The sequence below is a fragment of the Danio rerio genome, chromosome 2 (genome assembly GCF_049306965.1).
Source record: "Danio rerio strain Tuebingen ecotype United States chromosome 2, GRCz12tu, whole genome shotgun sequence".
NCBI lineage: Eukaryota > Metazoa > Chordata > Actinopteri > Cypriniformes > Danionidae > Danio > Danio rerio.
In genome coordinates, this window is record NC_133177.1 from 19556469 (window position 1) to 19579090 (window position 22622).

A 22622-nucleotide genomic window follows, 5' to 3' on the forward strand; every position below is an offset into this window, starting at 1 on the left:
CAAATACTCATTCAGGACACACTCTGTATTATTATTGTCCTCACACACACAAGCAAGCCACAGACAAAGATGTTACATGATGATGCACTTAAATATGTAAAACATTCGCCACTACTGCAATTCCTCCTTGAACTGAACTTGTTACATTAATAAACCCCACACCTGCGTTTACAGAGTGAGCTAAATCGGGATGGCTGCAAGTGACGTCACTCCTCATCGCTGACATCACACTGTGGGAAGAGGAGCTGAGGATTTCTATAAATGCACTGGCACCTGTGAGTCCTACGAGTCCAACCAAGGCCATGCGAGCAAACTTAAGAAGTAAACCAGAGACTCTGTCTTAAATATTTCGTCCACCGCACTCTGCACAAATGGAAAAACGAAGTGTAGACTTTGCGGAGCCACTTGTCAACCTATCCTACATCAACGACTCACTGCTGAATGTGTCCGAAGTTTTTGTGAATTTCTCCAACAGTTCCTCTCGTGCTTTGAGTCTGGACTTTCGCTCTCTCGTCACTTCGGCCACTATGTTTGGCGTCGGAGTCCTCGGAAACCTTGTAGCTATCGTGGTGCTTTGCATCTCCAAGAAAGAGCAGAAGGAGACCACCTTCTACACTCTGGTGTGCGGGATGGCCATCACAGACCTGCTGGGCACCTGCTTCACCAGTCCGGTTGTCATCGCCACTTATATCGCGGGCAGGTGGCCGGGTGGAGCGCTCCTGTGCCATTTCTTCTCCTTTTCCATGCTGTTCTTCGGGTCTGCTGGGATGTCTATTCTGTGCGCAATGTCCGTGGAAAGATATTTGGCCATAAACCACGCGTACTTTTACTCTCAACACGTGGACCGGGCTATGGCTCGGTTTGCGCTGATGGCAACCTATCTGGCCAATATCGTGCTGTGTATCATGCCCAGTTTTGGCTTCGGAAAGCACAAGAGACACTTTCCGGGAACTTGGTGCTTCTTGGACTGGCGCGCCATGGACTCGGTCGGCGCCTCGTACACGTTTCTGTACGGTGGTTTCATGCTGCTGCTGATCGCCGTTACAGTCTTGTGCAATTTCGCCGTGTGTCGTTCACTCGTCGGGATGAGTAAAATGAGTCGGATGGTAAGAGCAGAGGTACCCGGACACGCAGGGTCAAGGCGCGGATTCAGGTTAACATCTGCAGCGGAGATCCAGATGTTCTGGCTGTTGATATTAATGACTATTGTGTTCCTGATATGCTCCATCCCTTTAGTGGTGGGTGTTCTGCATGCTTTTCGTTATGTTTGAGCTGTAGATTAGATTGATAATCCTAGTCATGCTGCTGGGTTATAAACTACAGTTTATTCATTCATTATTTTCCTTCGGCTTAGTTCCTTTATTTATCAGGGGTCGCCACAGCGAAATAAACCACCAACTTATCCAGCGTGTGTTTTACACCGCGGAAGCTCTTCCAGCTGCAACCCAGTACTGGGAAACATCCTCACACACGCACACATACACTATGGCTAATTTAGTTTATTTAATTCGCCTATACTTCACCTTTTCCTTTTAAAAGTTCATCTAACAAAGAAAATGTGGGTTTCTTTTTTTACGTTTTAAATGCAAAGAGACACAATAACATCTGTTAGACGTTTGTCACTTTTTTCATCATCTTTATTTTTCATTCATTCATTCATTCATTCATTCATTCAATTAATCATTCATTCATTCATTTTTTTCGGCTTAGCCCCTTTAGTAATTTGAGGTCGCCACAGCGGAATGAACCGCCAACTTATCCAGCACATGTTTTATGCAGTGGATGCCCTTCCAGCCGCAACCCATCTCTGGGAAACATCCATACACATTCATTCACACACATACACGATTTAGCCTACCCATTTCACTTGTACCACATGTCTTTGGACTGTGGGGGAAACCGGAGCACCCGGAGGAAACCCACGGGAACGTAGGGAGAACATGCAAACTCCACACAGAAACGCCAACTGACCCAGCCGAGGCTCGAACCAGCAACCTTCTTGCTGTAAGGCGACAGCGCTATCTACTGCGCCACCGCGTCATCCATCATTCATTTAAATTTGAATAATAATAAACACACACAAAGTTCCTCCTGACAGAAACAGATAAAAACATCAATGTGAGTTTCAAATGAAAGGGAATTGTGTGATACAAAATATAACTATGTTTAAAAAAAACTGCTAAATACCTGTTGTTCAGCAATGTTAAATAATTTATTAATTTTCTTTGAATGAAATGTGTCATTCATTCAAATACCTCACTCTCCTTAAACAAATCTCAAAAACATACACTAGTCATATTTCTCTTAATCTATATTACCTCATTTTATATGAACGAGCTTTTCAGTCCAACATAATCTCACGAGAATTGATAACCTTTTGATTTAGTGGCAAATTTGTATTTAATTCATCCCACTCATTCATTTTAGTGTCATCCCCCATTGAGTAGTGTGTTCAGGGGTAGGGTTTGCCTCCTTTTAAAAATCTCAATTCAAATTAAATCATATAAGTTAGTACAAAAATTAGTATTATACAGTATGTAAAATAGTGTCATTTCTTTGTGAGATTGGGCTGATTATGATAGGGCAGTGTGATTTAATCGAGGTGATGTTCATGTGCATTTTGTCAGTAAAGCCACTCCAGGTAAACACATGCATTTAGATGGAGCACATGCTGGGTTATAAACAGCTGTTTATGACCGTGATAATTCTTTTCCGAATCAACCTCAACATCAGTTTAGTTTAATAGCCTGTCTGGAAATCAATTACTGCCTTCATTAGTGTGGTCATCATTAGTTCAGTATGAGAATCAGTGGCATCCCAGACCTCAAACAAAGCAAATAAACCAATATAATGAGAGAGCACTGACAACATTCTCTAAATTCATTGTATTCACTGTGATTTCAAAACAAAATATGCCTTTGCTGGTCATGATAACAAATGCTTTTATTTGTTGATTGATGTTGTACCCCAACATAGTGGGACTTTGCAGTTTGTTTGGAAATGAAAATTGGGTCGATGTCAGAACCCAAAGTCAGGCGGATGTCAATGTCCAACGTCGGACAGATGTCATATTTTGGTTATTTCCCAATGCAACCTAAAAACAACCAAGTATCAACATCTAATGATGTTACAGTTTGACATTATGTGGACATTACCACTATGACGTCTGTCAGACATTAGATTTTGGTTGCCATATCTGTCAAATAAAAGTCAGTATTTGACGTCAATATGATGTTGGTTGAAGATGTTGGCTGGACAACGAATTTTGGTCACTTTTCAACACAACCTAAAATCAACCAAATATCAACGTCATTTCACGTCATTATTAGATGTCCAAATAACATTGTCCACAGATGCTGGTGACCTAAATCAAACCTAATATTAATGTCTTATGACATAGTGTGTCTGCTGGGTCTTCAGAAGTCTAAACATTAGAACTGTTTTGTCTAAAAACAGATATATACATGTCTTAAAACATGGCATGTTTTTTAGAATTTAAAACATATAATTTCAATGCTCTAAATTACATTTATTATTTTAAATAGGGAAGAAATGTAGTTAGCAGAATAAAATAAACATTATATTTTACACAAAACACTTGCAAGAAGTCTGTTTTGCATAACTTCATCATGCACTTTCAAAGCAGTTTCACCTTTTCTTGAATCCCTGAGCTGTGTTTTTAATAAGTGTTTATCTGTACTATTTTAGAACTGTCAGAACTATCTCTACCACTGTAACAGCTTTTGCTGTTACGTGAAAATGAATGAAAGAGTGTCACTTCACAGCATTAGATCTTCACATTGCTTTCCATTTCCTTTTTTCACCTTTTCTATTTTGACAGTACCGAGTCTCCCCAGCTCACACGTCTCTGTTGAGCTTATTAATGCAGTATAACACACTGTAAAAAAGTTATATGAACAATTAGTCCTGGCAGCAAATGTTTTTAGGTCATTGTAACTTATTAAATTAATCCTCTTCTAACCTAATTTTATAAGTTACGCAAGCTGTTTTAAGGCAGTTTAACATAATATAAGTTCAGTGGACTCAAAAGGTTCATTTGATTCAGCGTAAAAATTTAAGGCAACCAATATTTTTTACAGTGCAGTTAGGGGTGTTCAGATTAGTCACTGTGGAGTTTGTATAGCGCTAACTGACCGTGAATCCTTATTGATTTTATAGTGTCGTGACCTTTTTTTGTGACCTTTGGACGATATTTCTGTTTAATTCACAGGTGCGCATCTTCGTCAACCAGCTGTACGATCCTGCTTATATTTCCTCAGGCAAAAGTCCAGACTATCGCAGTGATCTCCTGGCTATACGATTCGCCTCCTTCAACCCCATCCTGGATCCATGGGTTTATATTCTGTGCAGAAAAAATTTGTTAACCAAAGGCTGTGCGCGACTCAAGCGTACCATCAGACACAGGAAAGGGGATCACAGTCGTGTTTTGGGTTGGACGGATGGTCAACACTCACCTCCATCGTTGGTACAAAGCAACTGCACCAGTTACGCGTCACTACGCACAGCAATCTGTAGAAATGACGTGGGTAAACAGAACTGCATGAACACTAAATCTTATCTAGACTTAACCCTTCGCCAGGCGTGGGACTTTGATACAGCTCTCGCTCAGTTTCATCCTTTCAGTGTCGAGCAAAACACTGTAATGGGTTTTGATGAAGATGAAGCAACATCAAGTCCCAAACTCATCGCCAAGACTGTTATGGCATTACCAGCCACTCAAATATTAGAGAATAAAGCTGAAATAGTGACCTGCACATTCAGTACACCTAGTTCTTGTCTATCAGAAAAGTGCATGAGACAATGACCTAGACGTCAATTTAGATTTCTTCTGTGAAGCACTATGAGAGAAAAAAAGAGACATTTGTGCTTTAGGTAACATTCACAAATAATTCTGTGAATTTGCTTAATTTTGAACTGGATTGATCCGATTTTAGGATTAAACCATAAACGGAGGCACTTGTAATGTCTGTTTTGACATGAATGTGTTTGATGTGTGGTAAAGGATTTGATGCTTTTTCTTCAATACTGTGCCATGTTGCATGCTGGGTTTTACTTGTAAAACTGTGAATAATTTATTAAAGGTGCAATTTATTTTATCACAACCAAGAGTACAACTGGCCTACAAATGTCCACTTCAGCAATCTTAATATTCTTGAATTCTTAAAAAAAGAAATGCAGCTGGAAATATGTGTAGTCTTTCTGATTCGCTCATTCATTCATTCATTCATTCATTCATTCATTCATTCATTCATTCATTCATTTACTTTTCGGCTTAGTCCCTTTTTTAATCCGGGATCGCCACAGTGGAATGAACTGCCAACTTATTCAGCACATGTTTAACACAGCGGATGCCCTTCCAGCTGCAACCCATCTCTGGGAACCAGTCTTTTAGATTCAATAACAAAAATGAATTCAATTTAGCAGAAATTCACCCACAAATGGTCAACAGTGCTCAGCATATATAAGTACACCTCTTACAAATCTATCTCCTAAATTCATCTTTATAATAGGAATCTATACAATATTATATATTTGTGCAGATACATTTGATTAATCAGTATTGAAGTATATTTGTTGAAATTTTGTAGTTTTTTTTTCTTTTGCAATATTTTGCTTGGATTTAATTGTATTATCTTTCAATTTCTAAATATGTTTGGTGACTAAAACATTATTTTAATAAATATATCTGTTTAATAAATATGTTTTGTTTAAATACACCAAAATACATTTCTATATTCACTGAAAATTGGATAAAAATGTTCAGTTTCAAAATGGGGTGTACTCAATTATGCTGCACTGTACATATGAGCCATGCATCTTTTGCCAGTTTAGTTACTTTATAAACATTTGTTAATATTTAAATTGCTTTGATTTATTTAAATATATGACTAAAATAAAGCATATAATACAATTATTACACGATATTTATTATTCTATTTATGCTAAATTATTAGTGTATGTATTTATATTAATGTTTTGATATTTAAAGCCATCAACCTATTGTATACAGATGAAGTCAATCATTATGCCCCCTGAATTATTAGCCCCCGGTATATACTTTTTTTCTAATTTCTGTATAAGGGAAATAAGATTTTTTTTTTTTACATATTATTAGACATAATAGTTTTAATAACTAATTTATAATATATATTTTATCATTGCCATGATATATTTGCCACTAGATATTTTTCAAGATACTATTCAGCTTAAAATGCAATTTAAAGGCTTATTTTTTACTTAATATTAAAGTTGATTTTTAGCCACACCATGTTGGTGTTTTTTAACATTTGTAACTTAATTTTTTACTATGTGGGTCGTTAGCACAACACTCAACCCCCAATCTTGAGGACCAGGACATACACACATACACTAGAGACAATTTATCTCACCCAATTCACCTATACCGCATGTCCTTTGAAATTACGGGGGAAAACTGAGCGTCAGAAGATAACCCACGTGAACATATGGAGAACATGCAATCTCCACACAGAAATGCCAAAAATTTAAAGGCTTATAGGGTAATTAGGCAAGTCTTTGTTTAACAGTAGTTTGTTCTGCTTTTATTCCAGCCAAAATAAAACAAATAAGAATTTCTCCAGAATATTTTTCAGGTATACTGTGAAAAATGTCTTGCTCTTTTAAACATAGTTTGGGAAATATTTAAAAAAGAAAATTCAAACGGGCTAATCATTTTGACTTCAACTGCATACGTGTGTAGGTTTTTTTTCTTTTTTAATTTTTTAAGACATTTAAAGTCTATTGGTTTTGATGGATTTTCAGTCAAGAATCAAGACATAATCAATCATTCTGCAAGAGTGAAAACAGACACCAAATTAGAAATCTTGTGAGATGTGTTTTGCAGTGTGTGTTTTGTCAAGATCACAAAAAGATTTGAGTAGTGTAGTAAAGAGATTCCCATATGGAATCTGTGTTGATTTTTGAACCTGTCATTTAATCTATTTATTCACCTTTGTAAATGTGAGTAAATATATAATTATCTATCAGTTTTTAACTTGAGTTTTAATCATATTATTGAATGATTTGCAAATGTTTAGATCATTTTGCACAATATAAATATTTAAGTAATATTTTTTTTTACTTCTAATGGATGGATTCTGTCTGGCTATTATTTTTTTACTATTTCTGCCACATGTTTTAAGCAGCAGATTCCCTTCCAGCTGCAACCCAGTGCTGAGAAATACCCATACACTCATATTCACACATGCACTCATACACTTTGACCAATTTAGCTCAGCAACCTTCTTACTGTGAGGTGACAGTGCTAACAACTGAGCCACCATGCCGCCCTTGCTATTACAATATAAAGCCTATTACTAATTGTTTTTATTTGTTTTCGTTAATTGAATGAAGAACATAAAGTATATGTTTATAAGGGTAAGAGTATTTGCACACACCTTTGTCACCCATTTTCTGGGTTTCTTCTTCCACCAAGCACGAATAAATGCCTTTGGCCAGTATTTATTATCTACTGTTTTTCGATTTTTGATGAAAATACTGTATTTTAATTGCACCAAGAGGATATTTTCCTACAAGGCAGCTTCAAAGTACAATAGCATACCATATACACATACATACATACATACATGCATACAGTACATACATACATACATACAGCTAAATACTGTAATTTACAATGAAATACAAAGCCCTTCTTCAAGCCCTTGCTTTGTTTAAGTGATACTATACTGTAAACAGAGTGGTCGGTCTCATATCACGCCAACATGCATTAAATATTTAAATCCATTAGCATGCAGCAGTTTTTCCTTTAAAATCAGTAGATTTTGTCAGTAAGCTGGAGGAAAAACTCAATGTGGGTGTTGTACATAAAGCTGAGGCAGAGCTACCTATAACGATCACAGTAAACTGTATTTACTTTGTAGTAGCACACTGTTCTGTTATACTGTAATACTTTTCAACCTTGTCTTTACATTTTTAACAAGTGGTCAATTATAATTGCATCAGAATATATTTTAGATGACCAAAGTGATTCATTCTAATATTAGTGTAACTTATATGGTTTATAGGTGTGCATACACCTTGCAAAATATGCAAAATGTTAATACTTGTAAGTTAAAAGGATCGTTAAATGGATTTATTTAGTATCTGTCACATAATGCTCATAAATTCAATAGTTTCCAGACACAGACTTGTATTTGCAAGCTGAGACTGCATATTTTAAACTTGCAATGTCAGACACAATGCAATTAATAGAGCTTTAGTGACATCACTGTGAGGGGTAGGATTAGGTGTGGGTGTTAAAGGCATTGCATGTAGCTCAGCTTGCAACTCCAGCAGGTCCATAAATTAGTTATACAAAATATCTAAAAATATTATGGGTGACAGTGGCTCAGTGGTTATCACTGTCTTCTCACACCAAGAAGGTTGCTGGTTCGAGTCCTGGCTGAGTTTGCATGTTCTCCCTGTGTTGGCGTGGGTTTCCTTCAGTTGCTCCGGGTTTCCACCACAGTCCAAAGACATGCGCTATAGGTAAATTGAATGAACTGGCTAAAGTGCATGTGTGTGAATGAGTGTAAATGGCTGTTTCTTAGTACTGGGTTGCAGCTGGAAGGTCATTCGCTGTAAAACATATGCTGGATAAGTTGGCGGTTCATTCCACTGTGGCAACCCCTGATGGATAAAAGGACTAAGCCAAAGAAAATGTACAAATACTCAACAAAATAAAATAACCCATATAAAAATGATTTTGGCAGATGATATCCATTCCTGCCACCAAATTTGGACTAAAATGCTATTGTTTATTTATTTTTTTAAAAACAATTTTTTTTAACATGGTTAAAATAAAATAAATTTAAAAAAAAAAAAAAAAAGTTTTTTTGGTCACTGTTTTTATAGTAAGTTGCAATAAATTTTCACAAGGGGCCGTATGTATTTCATTATTAGTTTGTAATACACGTATAAGCCGTCCGCCAATTTTGCAACTGTCAAATCAGGTGGAACCCATGAGAGAGTATCGTGGGGGGACATACACACTTTAATCTTATTTAGACCGTTTACAGTGATTTTGTGCCAACAGGTGGCAGTATAGGGCTAAATTATGGCGCTACATTGATTCTATGTGGAATTACAGTGACACTACCGTGTCATTTTGTGCTTTAATGACTTTGGAGGGAAATTATACCTTACCTTACAGATCACACCGATCCCAAGCCTTCATTAACACACAAATGGAGGTCTTGGCCTCAGCGTGTCTATTGATTTGAGAGCTGTGTGGGAAAACACGTCACTCTTGGTACAGTAGCTCATTCACTTTCATTATATGGGAATATGCAAGATTAGCCTTTTTCCCTTCTTCTCCTTCTTTCTCCTCAACAGACTTCAAGATTTATGACAACATGAATATGAGTAAAAGAAGGCAGAAGGAATCATTTATTTGGGGATTAAATATTCATAAATATTCTTGCATTTTTCTTATTAGTGCCCCCATGTAAATTATGTAAATGTCAGTCTGTTTTTTGGATGAAACAGCTGTGTAAACTGCTTCTATGGAATTTTTTTTGACGCATGACGGTATATTTTATGACCCTTCATTAACACGAATGGAAGCCTTGCAGTCAATGTGTATTGATTTTTCTGCTGCTGTCTAGTCAAACATGTTTCTCTTGGTTACTGTATCTGGCAGGATGTGAAATGACTGTCTTGCTGAATGAGATATGAAGAACACTTATTGTTAAATGTCACAGAGGTCACCAAAATTATGTTTTCCCTTAAAGTTGTTGTTTATATGTAGAGTATTGGCTATTGTTATTTCTGGCTATTACACTGTCAGAAAAAATGTACGGGTGTTGTCATTGGGGCAGTACCTTTTGAAAAGATACATATTTGTATAAAGGGTCCTCTAGCATCTTAAAGGTACATTTAGAATGATTACTTTATAACTTTGAGGTATTGATAAATCCTTTGGTTACAAATTAGTACCTCTTGAAAAGTTACTGCCCCATTGACAGCTCCCTTACCTTTAATTCTGTAAGTGTACAGTAATAGAAGTAGAAACTGATGTTATGGGTTTATTATGTGTGGTTTGTCTGTTAAGTCTTATTATATCATTTAAGTAGATTTGCTAAGCTAAATTCTCAATATGTGATGAATGCCCAGCTGATAATAACTCACAGATATAGTATGTTATAGACCTATTTTATTTGGTTAAAAAATATAACATTTTTTGGTATTACTTTATTTTGAAGGTCCCTTTAACGAATGTTGTTGAATTTAAGTTATGTTGCATCCAGCGTTGCCAGCTTTGCAATTTTGTTGCTAGATTTAGCAACTTTTCATATTACCATAGCAACCTTTTTAAAAAAGCACCTAGCAACAATATTAGCTATTTTTAACAGTCATTTGGCTACTTTTAGCAATTTTTTAAAAGTGACTCAAAAGAGCAGTGGCTGCAGGCTTCACTCAGTAGAGTAAATTGCTAGCTCAGATTGTTTTTCATAAATGTTCATTTGCTAATATTTGTTAACATGTATAATTGTGGGTAATTTAGGTAGCAATAAATTACAATAGTGCTATAATTGTTGTCACTTCCACAATTGTATTAATTTCAAATATTAAAAAGAAGAAGTACACAAGCTGTGATTGTTTAAAAGAATGTAACTGTTCATTATCAGTCATATATATATATATATATATATATATATATATATATATATATATATATATATATATATATAGACTAATAATTGTATTACTTTTACAATTAGTCAACAATATTTTTCTATATTTGGCAAAATATAGTTTACTATATTTTTCATACAAATCTAAATGGACAGATTTCAAATAGTGTTTTTGCTGAGATGGCCTGTCAATTTGAGAAAACATTAATGATTTTGTATACTACATAAAGATGTAGTTTTATGTAAATAAGAACCTATTTATTGTGCATCTAGATGTAAAGTTTTAATATAACATAATACATGGCGCCTCAGACATGACAGGGTTACGCTTGTCAGATACTTTGTGATGACATCACTGATATGCAAATTAGTGTGTGCCGTCATCTGGAAACATTCAGCAACTTTTCACGCAGGCTTTAGCTCCTTTCATTGAAAATTGATTGCATCTACATGCCAACTATCTCAATAGATTATAATTAGACTGTTAGGTTGGGCTTAGGTTTAGTGTAAGTTGATATGTACTTACAAAGTTTCTTATAATCAGTTAAATGTCTTTTGAAGGAGCAGTATCAACAGATAATAAGCAGACAGTTTACTAACACTCAAATGAGAAGTAATTGGCATGTACTGTAGTTGCAATGCAACTTTTAGTCAACACAATGTGCAAGAGGGACCATCAAAACAAAGTCTTACCTTTTTTTACTATCATTTTCATTAAGTTTTGAAAACAAAATGTAATTTTTTTTTGTTTTAAATTTCAGGTAAGATTTTTTTTGTTTATGTGAGCATTTGAGAAACTTTCAGTTCTATAATTTTCTACTTAAAGACCATTTCGTCACATTGGAATTAAAAGGTTCTATCTGCATTCTGAATGATTTTGAGATAATGAGCTTTAAAGTATTTGCTTTCCAAAGCAAACAGCATGTGTGTAACTTAATTTTTTTAAGTAAAAATGTAAAAAAACTTAAAAAAAAAAATCCTATAATGTAAATAAGATGTCATACAATAAGAATATGTCAATAACTAAATTTTGACAAAAATTTCAGATAGAACCTTATAATTCTAATCTGACGATTTTTCTAGATTATGGGATAATTTGAGAAACATTCACACTTTTCAATTGTACAACTTTCAATTCGCATTTTCAATTTAAAACCATTTAAGCATTTTCTATATTAAGATTTTTTCTATTTTATATGAACATTTAAAAGGCAGTCCAATGTACATGTAAAAACACCATGAGATTTTTTGTTATGTTTGAATGTTTTCTCTACACTGAGATTTATTCGATATAGCTGATTGTTTTTAGACAATTTATTTTTCTTTGTAATAATCCATTGTTTGATTTTCAAAACATTGTGAATGTTCTCGGGAGATTTATTTTTTTATTTAAAATTCTCCTAAGATTTTATGTTGTTTTAGGAACTTGTTTAAGTTTTTGTTGTTTAAGTTACTTGTTTATGCGTGTGTTTAAAGATCATTGCAAATTTGAGAAACATATTTAAATGTTACATTCAATTGTTCTCCCAATATGTTATGATTTATTTATTTCATATTTTCTCATGCTTTTGCAAATTTTAGATGAATGTTACATTCTATAATTTTGGTAAACATAAGTAAATATAGGAATTTTATTTATTTATTAAGTTAACATTAGAGGACCATTTTTCCCAGTTATGTGAATGATAGTTTACAGTATTTATTTTATCATTTAAAATATATTATGGGAGTTCTGGCCTTTTATATAAACCACATTATTATTATTATTATTATTATTATTATTATTATTATTTATTTATTTATTTTTTTTTTTTTCAGATTTTTTCAAAACTTTATTTGCACCAGGAACATTTCTTCTTGAACGTTAGGCCTGCACAATAAAATGAAAAGTAGAGGAGAGTGAGTTGCAGCAAGATGTATTCCTCTATTCAGGAATGAGCTAGAACAATACTATTCATACTACATATTTTCAGTTAGACTCTTCTTCAATCTGAGAGAAATCAGTCATATGTGACCATTACTTCAGTATACAACACATTTTTAAGTAAAAAAAAATTAAAAATACAGTTTTTTTTTAATGTTCAAAAAATGTTTCATACTGTCTGATCTATTTTTGTGAAATATTATTCATTCATATGATTTAAATCACTGTTTACTTAGTTTCAAATAGGTATAGCTATCAAGCGTTAAAGCTATTGTGCCTACCTAGCATAAACCGTTTAATCAGGGTTGACAGAGTTGGGACAGTTGCAACATGCTGTTGCATCTTTCCACAATTACAAAATTCACTTAAACGCTTGACATATTAACAATGTACAATTGTTAATTTTATCAAAGTTTCAATGTAATTTAATTTGAAAAAATGAACTATTTTATTAATTAATTAATTTCAAAATTCATAGGCGTATCTTAGTAAAGGTTCAGTCTAGATTTTCAGTACAAAATACTTTTGTTCAGTTTTTTTTAGGCCTGATAATTGGCTATTGGTTGTTCTTTTAATAGTCTGTATTTATATGGTCACTTTAACATATTTAACCAATTTATACTTAGTCTGTTTACAGAAAAATGAATTTTAAAAAAATCCAGATCTAATGTTTGCAACGTTTGACTTTAAGTTGAAATTCTGCATATTTTATCACATGTACACATATTAATCAATTAATCAATTGGGTAGGTGTCCAATAGATGTGGGTTTATTATATTAAATTTCGGGTTTAAAAAAAATGTTCTCTGAGGAACTGAAGAAAAAGAGTGTTGCAACTGTCCCCACTCTCCCCCACATCTCTGTTGACTGTCATGTCTTATATTGACCAGCAGATGTCAGCACAGTTTTTAAAAAGAACGCTTCGAGTAAACGATTAAATACATATTTCATCTTCTAAACGGTTAGAAAAACAACTCAAGATAGGCTATAGTTGTTATATACAACAAATCTGTCGAATCATAGCTCCTGTCACAAATATTCTTTCTTTCTTATTGCTGTTCATCTGCAAAAATGCTGAAAACAGCTCCATAAACTTGACAAAACCGTGACAAAAATAACAATGCCAGCATTAAACGTGTACACCACACCAACCATCTTCTTTCAACTCCATTCAGCGGTGACCGGTGATCGAGAAACCGAGTCAGTTAAGTTGAAGTCGATCAGAACAATTCCCAATCAAGTGCTCACTGATAAATGATTATATTTTGCACACAGTTGGAATATGAGCACCTGCGTGAATATGAACCTGTATTGTGTCATCTTGACGCTTACTTACATTATACGGTCATCCTACCTCATTGAGGTAAATTTGGTTTTATATTCGCACATTCGTTCAGTGACATGCTCCCTATATTGTTTACCCTGCTACTTTGATTATTCGTTGTGAAATCGCATGTAAGTCTCCTAGAATCAACATTAGCACATTTTTTTTTATTATAAACAATGTTGTACTTTGATAGTCATTTGTTGCTAATATGATTTTATGAGAATTTAAATGAAAATTTGCAAAAAATAAATAAATACTTAAATTATATTATTAAGGAGAAAATCTGAATGTGTGAATATAAAATCAACTTTTCCTTGTTTCTTACCTCAGTAAAATCGAAGAATATTGGCCAAACAGGTGATGCAGTGGCGCAGTAGGTAGTGCTGTCGCCTCACAGCAAGAAGGTTGCTGGTTCCAGCCTTGGCTGGGTCAGTTGGCGTTTCTCTGTTGAGTTTGCATGTTCTCCCTGCGTTCGCATGGGTTTCCTCCGGGTGCTCTGGTTTCCCCCACAATCCAAAGACATGTGGTACAGGTGAATTGGGTAGGCTAAATTGTCTGTAGTGTATGAGTGTGAAGTATGGATGTTTCCCAGAAATGGGTTGCAGCTGGAAGGGCATCTGCTGCGTAAAACAAATGCTGGATAAGTTGGTGGTTCTTTCTGTTGTGGTGACCCCAGATTAATAAAGGGACTAAGCTGAAAAAAAAAATGAAAGAAATGAAAATTGCCCAACCAGTCCCATTCCTTCATTATTACGCAAATGAAGATCTTGGACTCAACATGTCTATTTTAAGTGTTGTTGTGTGATCAAACAGATCTCCTTTCATTTTCATTTGTTTGATAGCAGTTTTTAAATATCTATAGTAATACATATGATAATGTTGACAATTAGGCCTAACTATTTATTTAACATGGTATAGCCTATGCCTTTTTTCATGTGTACACCTGTAAATTATACAAATGTGTTTCCATTCACCTATTTTTGTGCTCATTTTGGAATTTAGCGTAAATGAAACACATTTACTGAATAAACTCCAGCATTATCATCAGCAGCAGCAGCATTCCAGCACAGGTCACATTATCAGCACAGGTCACATTATATCTAAAATATCTGAAATGTTGTTTTGGTCGATCTAAAATCACTTTGAGGATGGATTTTGACTATTACCTCCCTGCACTCCCAAAGAGCATCAAACAAAAGCCACATTGCTAATCTGTTTTCACACAAGACTCTTAGTTATGATGTGTGGGTTACTTCTTTGTAACATTTTTGGACCTGTAATTTGCGCCCCCTTTTCATTGTCAACACCAAGCTGTACTCTATGCAAAATATAAAAAGTTGTATAAATATATTATGACTTCCATAAATAATTTTATATTGTTTCATAATAATTCAGCAGCCCATCATCAATGATTCCTTATATGAGGGTCAAAGATGAGTTCTAACCCATTGTGACCACACTGTTGCCGCCATCTGGACCAAGCAGTGCAGTTATCCGTTAACATTTCAGAAGAGGTTCCAATCTCCTGTTAATTAAGTTCACCCACGGTGTGAGAGGTGCAGACTCACCGCACAGATCGAGGCCCCTGAGCCAGAGCCAAGCTGGTCTGTGAGGGGTGCGCTCATTAGCAGCTCGACAACAGATGGAAACGTTCTTTGCACTTTAGCAGATGAGAGGTTCACCTAGGGCCTAATGGTGCTATAATGTACATACATGTCTCCAAGCAGTCTACCTGACTACCTGATGATTGCCATTAGCTGAACTGAGACATGAGGTCAATGGAGGGAAAAGCGCTGTGGTGCAGATGAACATAAAGCACAGAGCTATCGTTTTCATTAATATGTTTTTTTTCTAAACAAAGACGGCATAGTAAAGCAAACTTGCAGACAGATTTGACATTTTGTGTTTCTTGTTGCACGCAGTCAATAATTATTCACAATGTTTATATATAAAGAGCTTTATTCCTATACAGAAAATACAAAGTACAAAAATAAAGAGTAACTTTGCCAAAAAAAAACAGATGATAAATAAAACATGTAAAATACTGAAGCAAAGCAATTTATTGTTATCGGCAATATTTTTAAATGTCCTCATGGAGCAGCTTTTAATATAGAAACAGAATACAACATCAAGGTTCCTAAGGTCAGCAAATTGGGCTGACAGATGGACTAGTCAAAGCAATCCATCTCCCCCTCATTCCTGGTGTTTTGGAAGAAAACTATTTTAATTTCCTTTTCATAAATTGAACATGAAACTTCCCAGTAAGAGCTCTCAGAGTTTTATAACCCTTGGAGAAATAATAAACAAAAGCACCCGAAGAAATTCCTTGTCACGTGCTGACTAAGTTTTCCAAAAGGCCTTTCCAACTCAATGAAATCATTGGGTTAACTAGCTAATTTTTCACCACAATTACTGACCTTTACTCAAAACCTTGTTGTTATTCACAATAGTTCATCGTGAGATGACAGATTGCAGAGCACAGGCCAAGGTATAAACAATAAATATAATCACAAGACACTTGTGTAGACATAGTAATAAATAAATAATTTAAATGCAAAAATAAATATGATATCTGTTAGGTGTACAGTAAATGATACAGAATGCATGGCATCCATTTGGTAACAATAAGATAAACAATGGCAAATGCATTGTGGTCATCATCTGTGTTGATAAAAGAGAACATTAATGAGCACAATCTGGTAAACATCACATTATGCTATTGTTGTTGTTGTTGGTGTAGATGGGGGAAACCTTGTGAGGCAGGGGTGTCCAAACTCATATCTGGAGGGGCGGTGTAGTGCATATTTTAGTTCCAACCCCAGTTTAACACACCTGAACCAGCTAATCAAGTTCTTTCTAAGTGTACTAAAAACTAAAAGGAAGTTGGTGCTAAACTCTGCAGGACACTGGCCCTCCAGGACTGAGTTTGGACACCCCTACTGGATGTTAGTTCCAACCCCAATTAAATACACCTGAACCACCTAATTAAGCTTTTTCAATTGCTGTTTCTCAATATGCATTCTTCAGCAATCTTGCGTCCTCATGTTCTCGTGTAACGTCATCATCAACTGCCAAAGTTCAGTTCCAAAACTCAAGAACAGAGGACGCGTGAAAGTTCCCGAATGTGTTCTTGGTATCAAGGATGTGTCGATGTAGATTTGAGTAGCGAACTCCCTCTAGAAGTCCCAAAAGCCGTTACGACTGGAGATGGGAAGTGCAGCATTTTATGTAGATTGGTTATTAAGGTCCAGAGATATCACTTATTTGCCTCAGGAGTTTCCCTAAATGACAATGAAAAGGAAACATTCCAATGAAAATCTTAATAATGGAATAAACACATTAAGAGAGTTTATTTGCTGAAATTTGTATTAAAATCTGTTTTATTTGTATTGTGCAATGTATATTTGTAAGGTCCTTATGCATAGTGTATATCGTGAAAAGAGGAAAAGCAATAAATCAGTGTATGAATGCTGTGATGTTTAAATAATTTTTAGTTAAACATGTGTGAAGGTCACGTGACCATCAGGAAGAACGCAGCATTTCATTTCTCAGATTCTAATGGATCTCCCGAGTTCGTTCTTTCGAGGTGACCTGGCAAAACCAGTCTTCACAAGAACGCAAGTACTTTCTCTGCGAAATTGAGAAACAGACTAGGTGTACTAGAAACTACCAGGCAGGAATGTTAAAGGAAGTTGGAACTAAACTCTGCAGAACACTGGCCCTCAAGGACACTCCTGCTGTAAGGCCATAACTATGGCAGAATCATTATTTTATTGGAAACATAATCTATGAACAAAGAACTGACTTTTACTTTATGCACCTTTTATGCAGTCTTTAGACCAGTGAGAAATTATTTGTAGTTTATCTATTAATATTTGATGTACCAGCTTAAATACCCTGGGGGGTTGGGCGGGATGGGACTACTGCACTTTCAACTAGACTAGACAGTCCCAGTGGTTATTTAAATTCACTTCATATTCTCCTTTCTGTATAAAAACTGGCCTCGTGGAACATTAACCCTTTTAAAACCCTTTACTTAATGATATTAAAAAGGTTTAAAAATGTAAGATAGAAAATAGTTCATATATCAGTCCTGTAAAAATCCTGAGAAATGAAAATCCTACTGCAACTAAATTCAACCTTCTAGCTGAAAGGTAATACTAACTGGCCTTTGTGTTTTCTGTGGGCTAAACTTTTAATAATACTCCACATATGTTTGTGCAATTACATTGTAATTGCAGCAATAATGTGCTGTTAATAATGAACGATCCGAATGTTGCTAGTCTGGCTGAAACAAATAACATGCCAGATCGAAGGCCAGGAAAATGGGCACTGACATCCAGGATCAACAAATGGCTGACAAATGAAAAAGGATTTCATGCTTTATCCAAGTCTGATGAAACTCCTGGTGAGCAAATGCGTGTCGAGTTATAACATGTAGTTTTTGTTTATAGAGCTATTCAGATGGACCATCCAGTGTTGCTGTTCTTCCATCCTCAAACTCTTCACATTGAGTCTTTCGTCATCTGACTTGGTCAAATCGTATTCTGACTCCATTCAAACTTTTCTGTCGAGGTTTGGTGTGATGAAAGTTTGTATGTGCCGACTGTTGTGAATCACTCACAGCCAAAACCAAAATCCCTCACAGCATAACACCACGGCCAACCCAGCCCGACCTTATTCTGCAGCCATGGCCCAGGAGGCTTCCTGGTTCCTCCTTTCCTCTCTTTGACCGTTGCACCATTTCTTCAGGTCACGCTCCCCCTCCACTCTTTCAGCACACCTCATCCCACGCATTCACAGTCTGATGCGGAGAGTGACTTGATGGTCCTCCAGGTTGTGGTAGCATCCATAAAGGAGACCGGTTCATAGCCTGTGGGGCGGCAGCAAGGGTGCGCGCTTACCTTCCTGGCGGTGCGCTTGGGCAGACTACCGTTGGCCAGCAAAGCACGTAGAGCCAAGTCATAGTTCCCCCGAGACCTCTGGCAGGAGCCCACACAGAACTTAAAGAGGATGATCTCGTCCGATTCGAAACCCATATCAAGGTCCCGTACACGCATCTCACGTTTCTCGACACGGCAGTCCCGACTGCTGTGCCTTCCTCTGCTACTTTTATCTTTCCTCTTCCTTTCCTCCTTCTCTTTTTTCTTCTTTTTCTTGCGTGCACCTTTGGTCTGTATGTCAGAGGTATCCGGTGAGCGAGGAGAACGTTCCCATCGCGCTGGCTGCTGGTCATCTTCAATAAGAACAGATGGCTCTGTGGAAATAGACAAAAAGAAGAGATGCTTATCCCCTGCTCAGATTTGAATAATTCATTGTCGATTTATTTGCTGTAGAAATCATTCCCAGACATTTAACTCACCAAAGAGACCATGCCACGGGGAGTCACTGCCCTCCTCGAGCTCTTCTTCAACATCTGGAAAAGCCTCCAAGGGTGGATCATCAACTCCTGCAGCACCAAATCCCACCGCAGCTTCTGATTCTACCCGAAAACGCGACCTGCCCCCTGCCACTAGGGGCAGCAGAGACATCAGAACCCATACAAGCACCTGAGCAAACAAAGCAAAGGTGGATGGTAAACGAAAGGACGGTTTACAGAGTAATTAGAGCATCTCCTGGTTACTTGAGTCAGTAGATGTCCGAGCAAAGATATCGCCCCTTTACACAGTACACACCTGCCAGCGTCTCCTTTGACATGGCTCACTGGTGACGGATGGCATGGAAGGCATTGCTCCGATCCGACTACTCGGCCACCACCAAACTCCCACCTGCATTAGAGAACAAGGAATGGCTTTATTATACAGCGACCTATGGTTATGCATGTTCATACCAAGGTAGGTAATGTAAACTGGAGAGAGCAACATGCGGGTGACACATACACACGCATACAAACGTACAATCAAAGCTGTCCCATTCATCACGGTCACAATGCCTTTAGAAACCATGCTCATTGTTGTTATAGAATGAGACCGGTGTGATCTCTGAGCATGGCCGGTGCTGACTTGCCTGCGGACAAAGCTACAATGTTAAAAGAGCAGTTGTCCGTCAAATAAACAGCCTTGAAGCAAACGCTGTCAAAAGCATTCTTGACGTGGTTAGATTGCAACGAGCAGAAGGAGCTCCGTGCTGCAAGCCACAGAGAGATACAGAGAGGTTGATAAGAGCTCTGAGCGATGCAGATGTTTATTGACTCATTGCAGTGTGTGACTGTGTAACCTGTGCTAGGGGCTCTGATTTATATCAGGGTCAGGAACAGGGCAGAGTGTCTCAGTTAACACCGTTCAAACAGCAGGACTCCGTCAAACACAGCATCCCAAAAATGATTGATGAGGACAGGCCAATTATTTGCTAGGGGAAAAGGGATGTGCTCTGCTTATGTTTTGCCATAGTGTTATATTGTTCCTGTTTTACAGAGTTGACTGGATTCCTTTCTTGCGCTCAGCTCTGAGAGATCCGCTTCAGGAAGAACTGAACTGATGGCACACTTAAGCCCACTTTACGAGAATTAACTGGCAATAAAGCAGTTAGCCGCAAGAGGATGTGCTTTAATTTTAACATGGTTACAGGGTGTTGTTAGACACAACATGTTTCTGGTGGTGTGAAATGCCTGAAGGGTTCGTTTGAAAGCCAGTTTTTAAACTGCAAACTGTTTTGAGTAACTATTGTACAGTTTTTGCAAGATTTGTGTGTGTCACAAACAGTGTAGGAGTTAACAGACATAGTTTCAATTTACTAGAACTTCTATGCTAAGCTGCTTTGGCATCATCCACATTGTAAAAGCTCTATATACATAAAGATGAACTGAATTGAATAACGCATTACAAGTAACACGCGATGACAGTAACGAGTAAAGTAACGCATTACTTTAAAAAAAGTAATAATATTTGAGTTTTTTTTGAAAATGTGATGCAAGTTACTTTTTAGTTTAATTTGCTTTAAAAAATAAATTGGTGAGTTAAAATTATAGCAGTCACAATAAATCATGCAGTCAATGAGACAATGTGTTCATTGTTTTGAACAAATCAAAGAAAAAGAAAAGGAGATTGAAAAGGAGTCTCAATGAACAATTTTTTTACTTACAACAAATAGTACAAAAGTAGCAAACACATTGCTTTAAACTTTCAATAATCTGTATATACGACACATATACTGCAGCAGAAGTTTTCAGATAACATTATCCTAATATATATATATATATATATATATATATATATATATATATATATATATATATATATATATATATATATATATATATATATATTTCATTTCTAATAACTGATTGCAGTACATAATATTTGACTAGATATGTTTCAAGACACTTTTATACAGCTTAAATTGACATTTAAAGACTTAACTAGGTTAATTAGGCAGGTTAGGATAATTAGGCAGGGGGTGTATATATATACATGTTTTGAAAAAAAAAATGTTTTTTTAAATATAAATGGTGTAAAATAATCAGATGTTTAAATGTACCATTTAACAATGCAGAGAATTTGGTGAGCAAATCAAGTCAAAGGCAGATTCTGCTTGACCTGTGTATTCAGCATTGAACTCCACTGTGTTATAAATGTGATTGTTAGTTTTTGTTTCATTTTAAAAAGTTATACTGCATTAAATAATACAATTTAAAGTAACATTTTCACCAGTGGCAACTTTATCGTAGGGCGTCACTGTGGTGCAGTGGGTAGCACGATTGCCTCACAGCAAGAAGGTCAATGGTTCGAGCCTCGGCTGGGTCAGTTGGCATTTCTGTGTGGAGTTTGCATGTTCTCTCTGTGTTTGGGTGGGTTCCGGTTTCCCCCACAAGTTTAAAACATGTGGTATACAGTAAGTGAATTGGGTAACCTAAATTGTCCCTAGTGTGTGTGTGTGAAGGAGTGTGTATAGATGTTTCCCAGTGATGGGTTGTGTCAGGAAGGTTATCAGCTGCGTAAAACAAATTCTGGAAAAGTTGGCACTTCATTCCGCTGACCACTGTGAACTCCGATTAATAAAGGGACTAAGCTGAAAAGAAAGTGAATGAATGAACTTTAATGTGATGTAGTTTGGTATAAATATCTTTGGCCCACAGCTCTTTGTTTTTTTAGCCTTTCATTTGAAAATGTTTGGGTATGACATAGTCTAAAAACAAAATACACAACCAAATTGACTAACTGAACCAAAAGAATACCTACTTGATACTTACTAAAGAGAAGATTTATTCAACTGTGTATATTTTAAAAGATTAACCTCATGAGATCAGTAAATGATAGCAAAGATAATGTAAAAACGATTTAGACAAATAATAAAAATACAAAATCTTATCTTTTTCATTCTGTTAAAATTAATGGTGACTTTGACTCTCCCCGCTCTCACTTTCAGTTTATCTTATTTGGTGTTTAACGCAAGAAAGCAAGCTGTACTGGCTGGGAATGACATGAGGGTAGATGATGACAGATATTTCATTTGAGGTGAAACTAACCCATTAAGCCTGCTTTATGGAAGTACTTGTGAGACGTAATCTAATGTCAGATCACTCTATAGCTATTCTTTACATATTGGATCATTTAGTGATGACTCTCATGATGTTAAAGAAAGGTCAGTGTAAAGTTTTATGTGTCAGAATCTTCTGCTAAGCATTTCTCAAGCAGTAAGTTGCCACTTACAGCTCACCTTTGGACTTAAATACTCTTAAATGATATAAATCTTCAGT

At 36.0% G+C, this 22622-nt stretch overlaps 2 protein-coding genes across 2 annotated transcripts in view; one reads left to right on the forward strand and one right to left on the reverse strand.

Annotated features, from left to right (window-relative positions):
- The first annotated feature begins 344 nt into the window (after positions 1 to 344).
- ptger4c (prostaglandin E receptor 4 (subtype EP4) c) lies at positions 345 to 4825 on the forward strand. Its single transcript, NM_001281996.1, has 2 exons — positions 345 to 1238; positions 4232 to 4825. Exons 1-2 carry the CDS (start codon positions 372 to 374, stop codon positions 4823 to 4825), a joined length of 1461 nt encoding a protein of 486 aa, NP_001268925.1. The 5' UTR covers positions 345 to 371.
- An 11046-nt stretch (positions 4826 to 15871) lies between these two features.
- Positions 15872 to 22622, reverse strand: part of artnb (artemin b) — a 39867-nt gene continuing 33116 nt past the window's right edge. Inside the window, exons 3-6 of the mRNA XM_073933035.1 lie at positions 19603 to 19695; positions 19290 to 19476; positions 18832 to 19184; positions 15872 to 17208 (exon numbers count right to left, since the gene is read on the reverse strand). Of these exons, the coding sequence (XP_073789136.1) occupies positions 17197 to 17208; positions 18832 to 19184; positions 19290 to 19476; positions 19603 to 19695 (645 nt within the window). The 3' untranslated portion in view covers positions 15872 to 17196. The remainder of the gene's footprint in view (positions 17209 to 18831; positions 19185 to 19289; positions 19477 to 19602; positions 19696 to 22622) is intronic.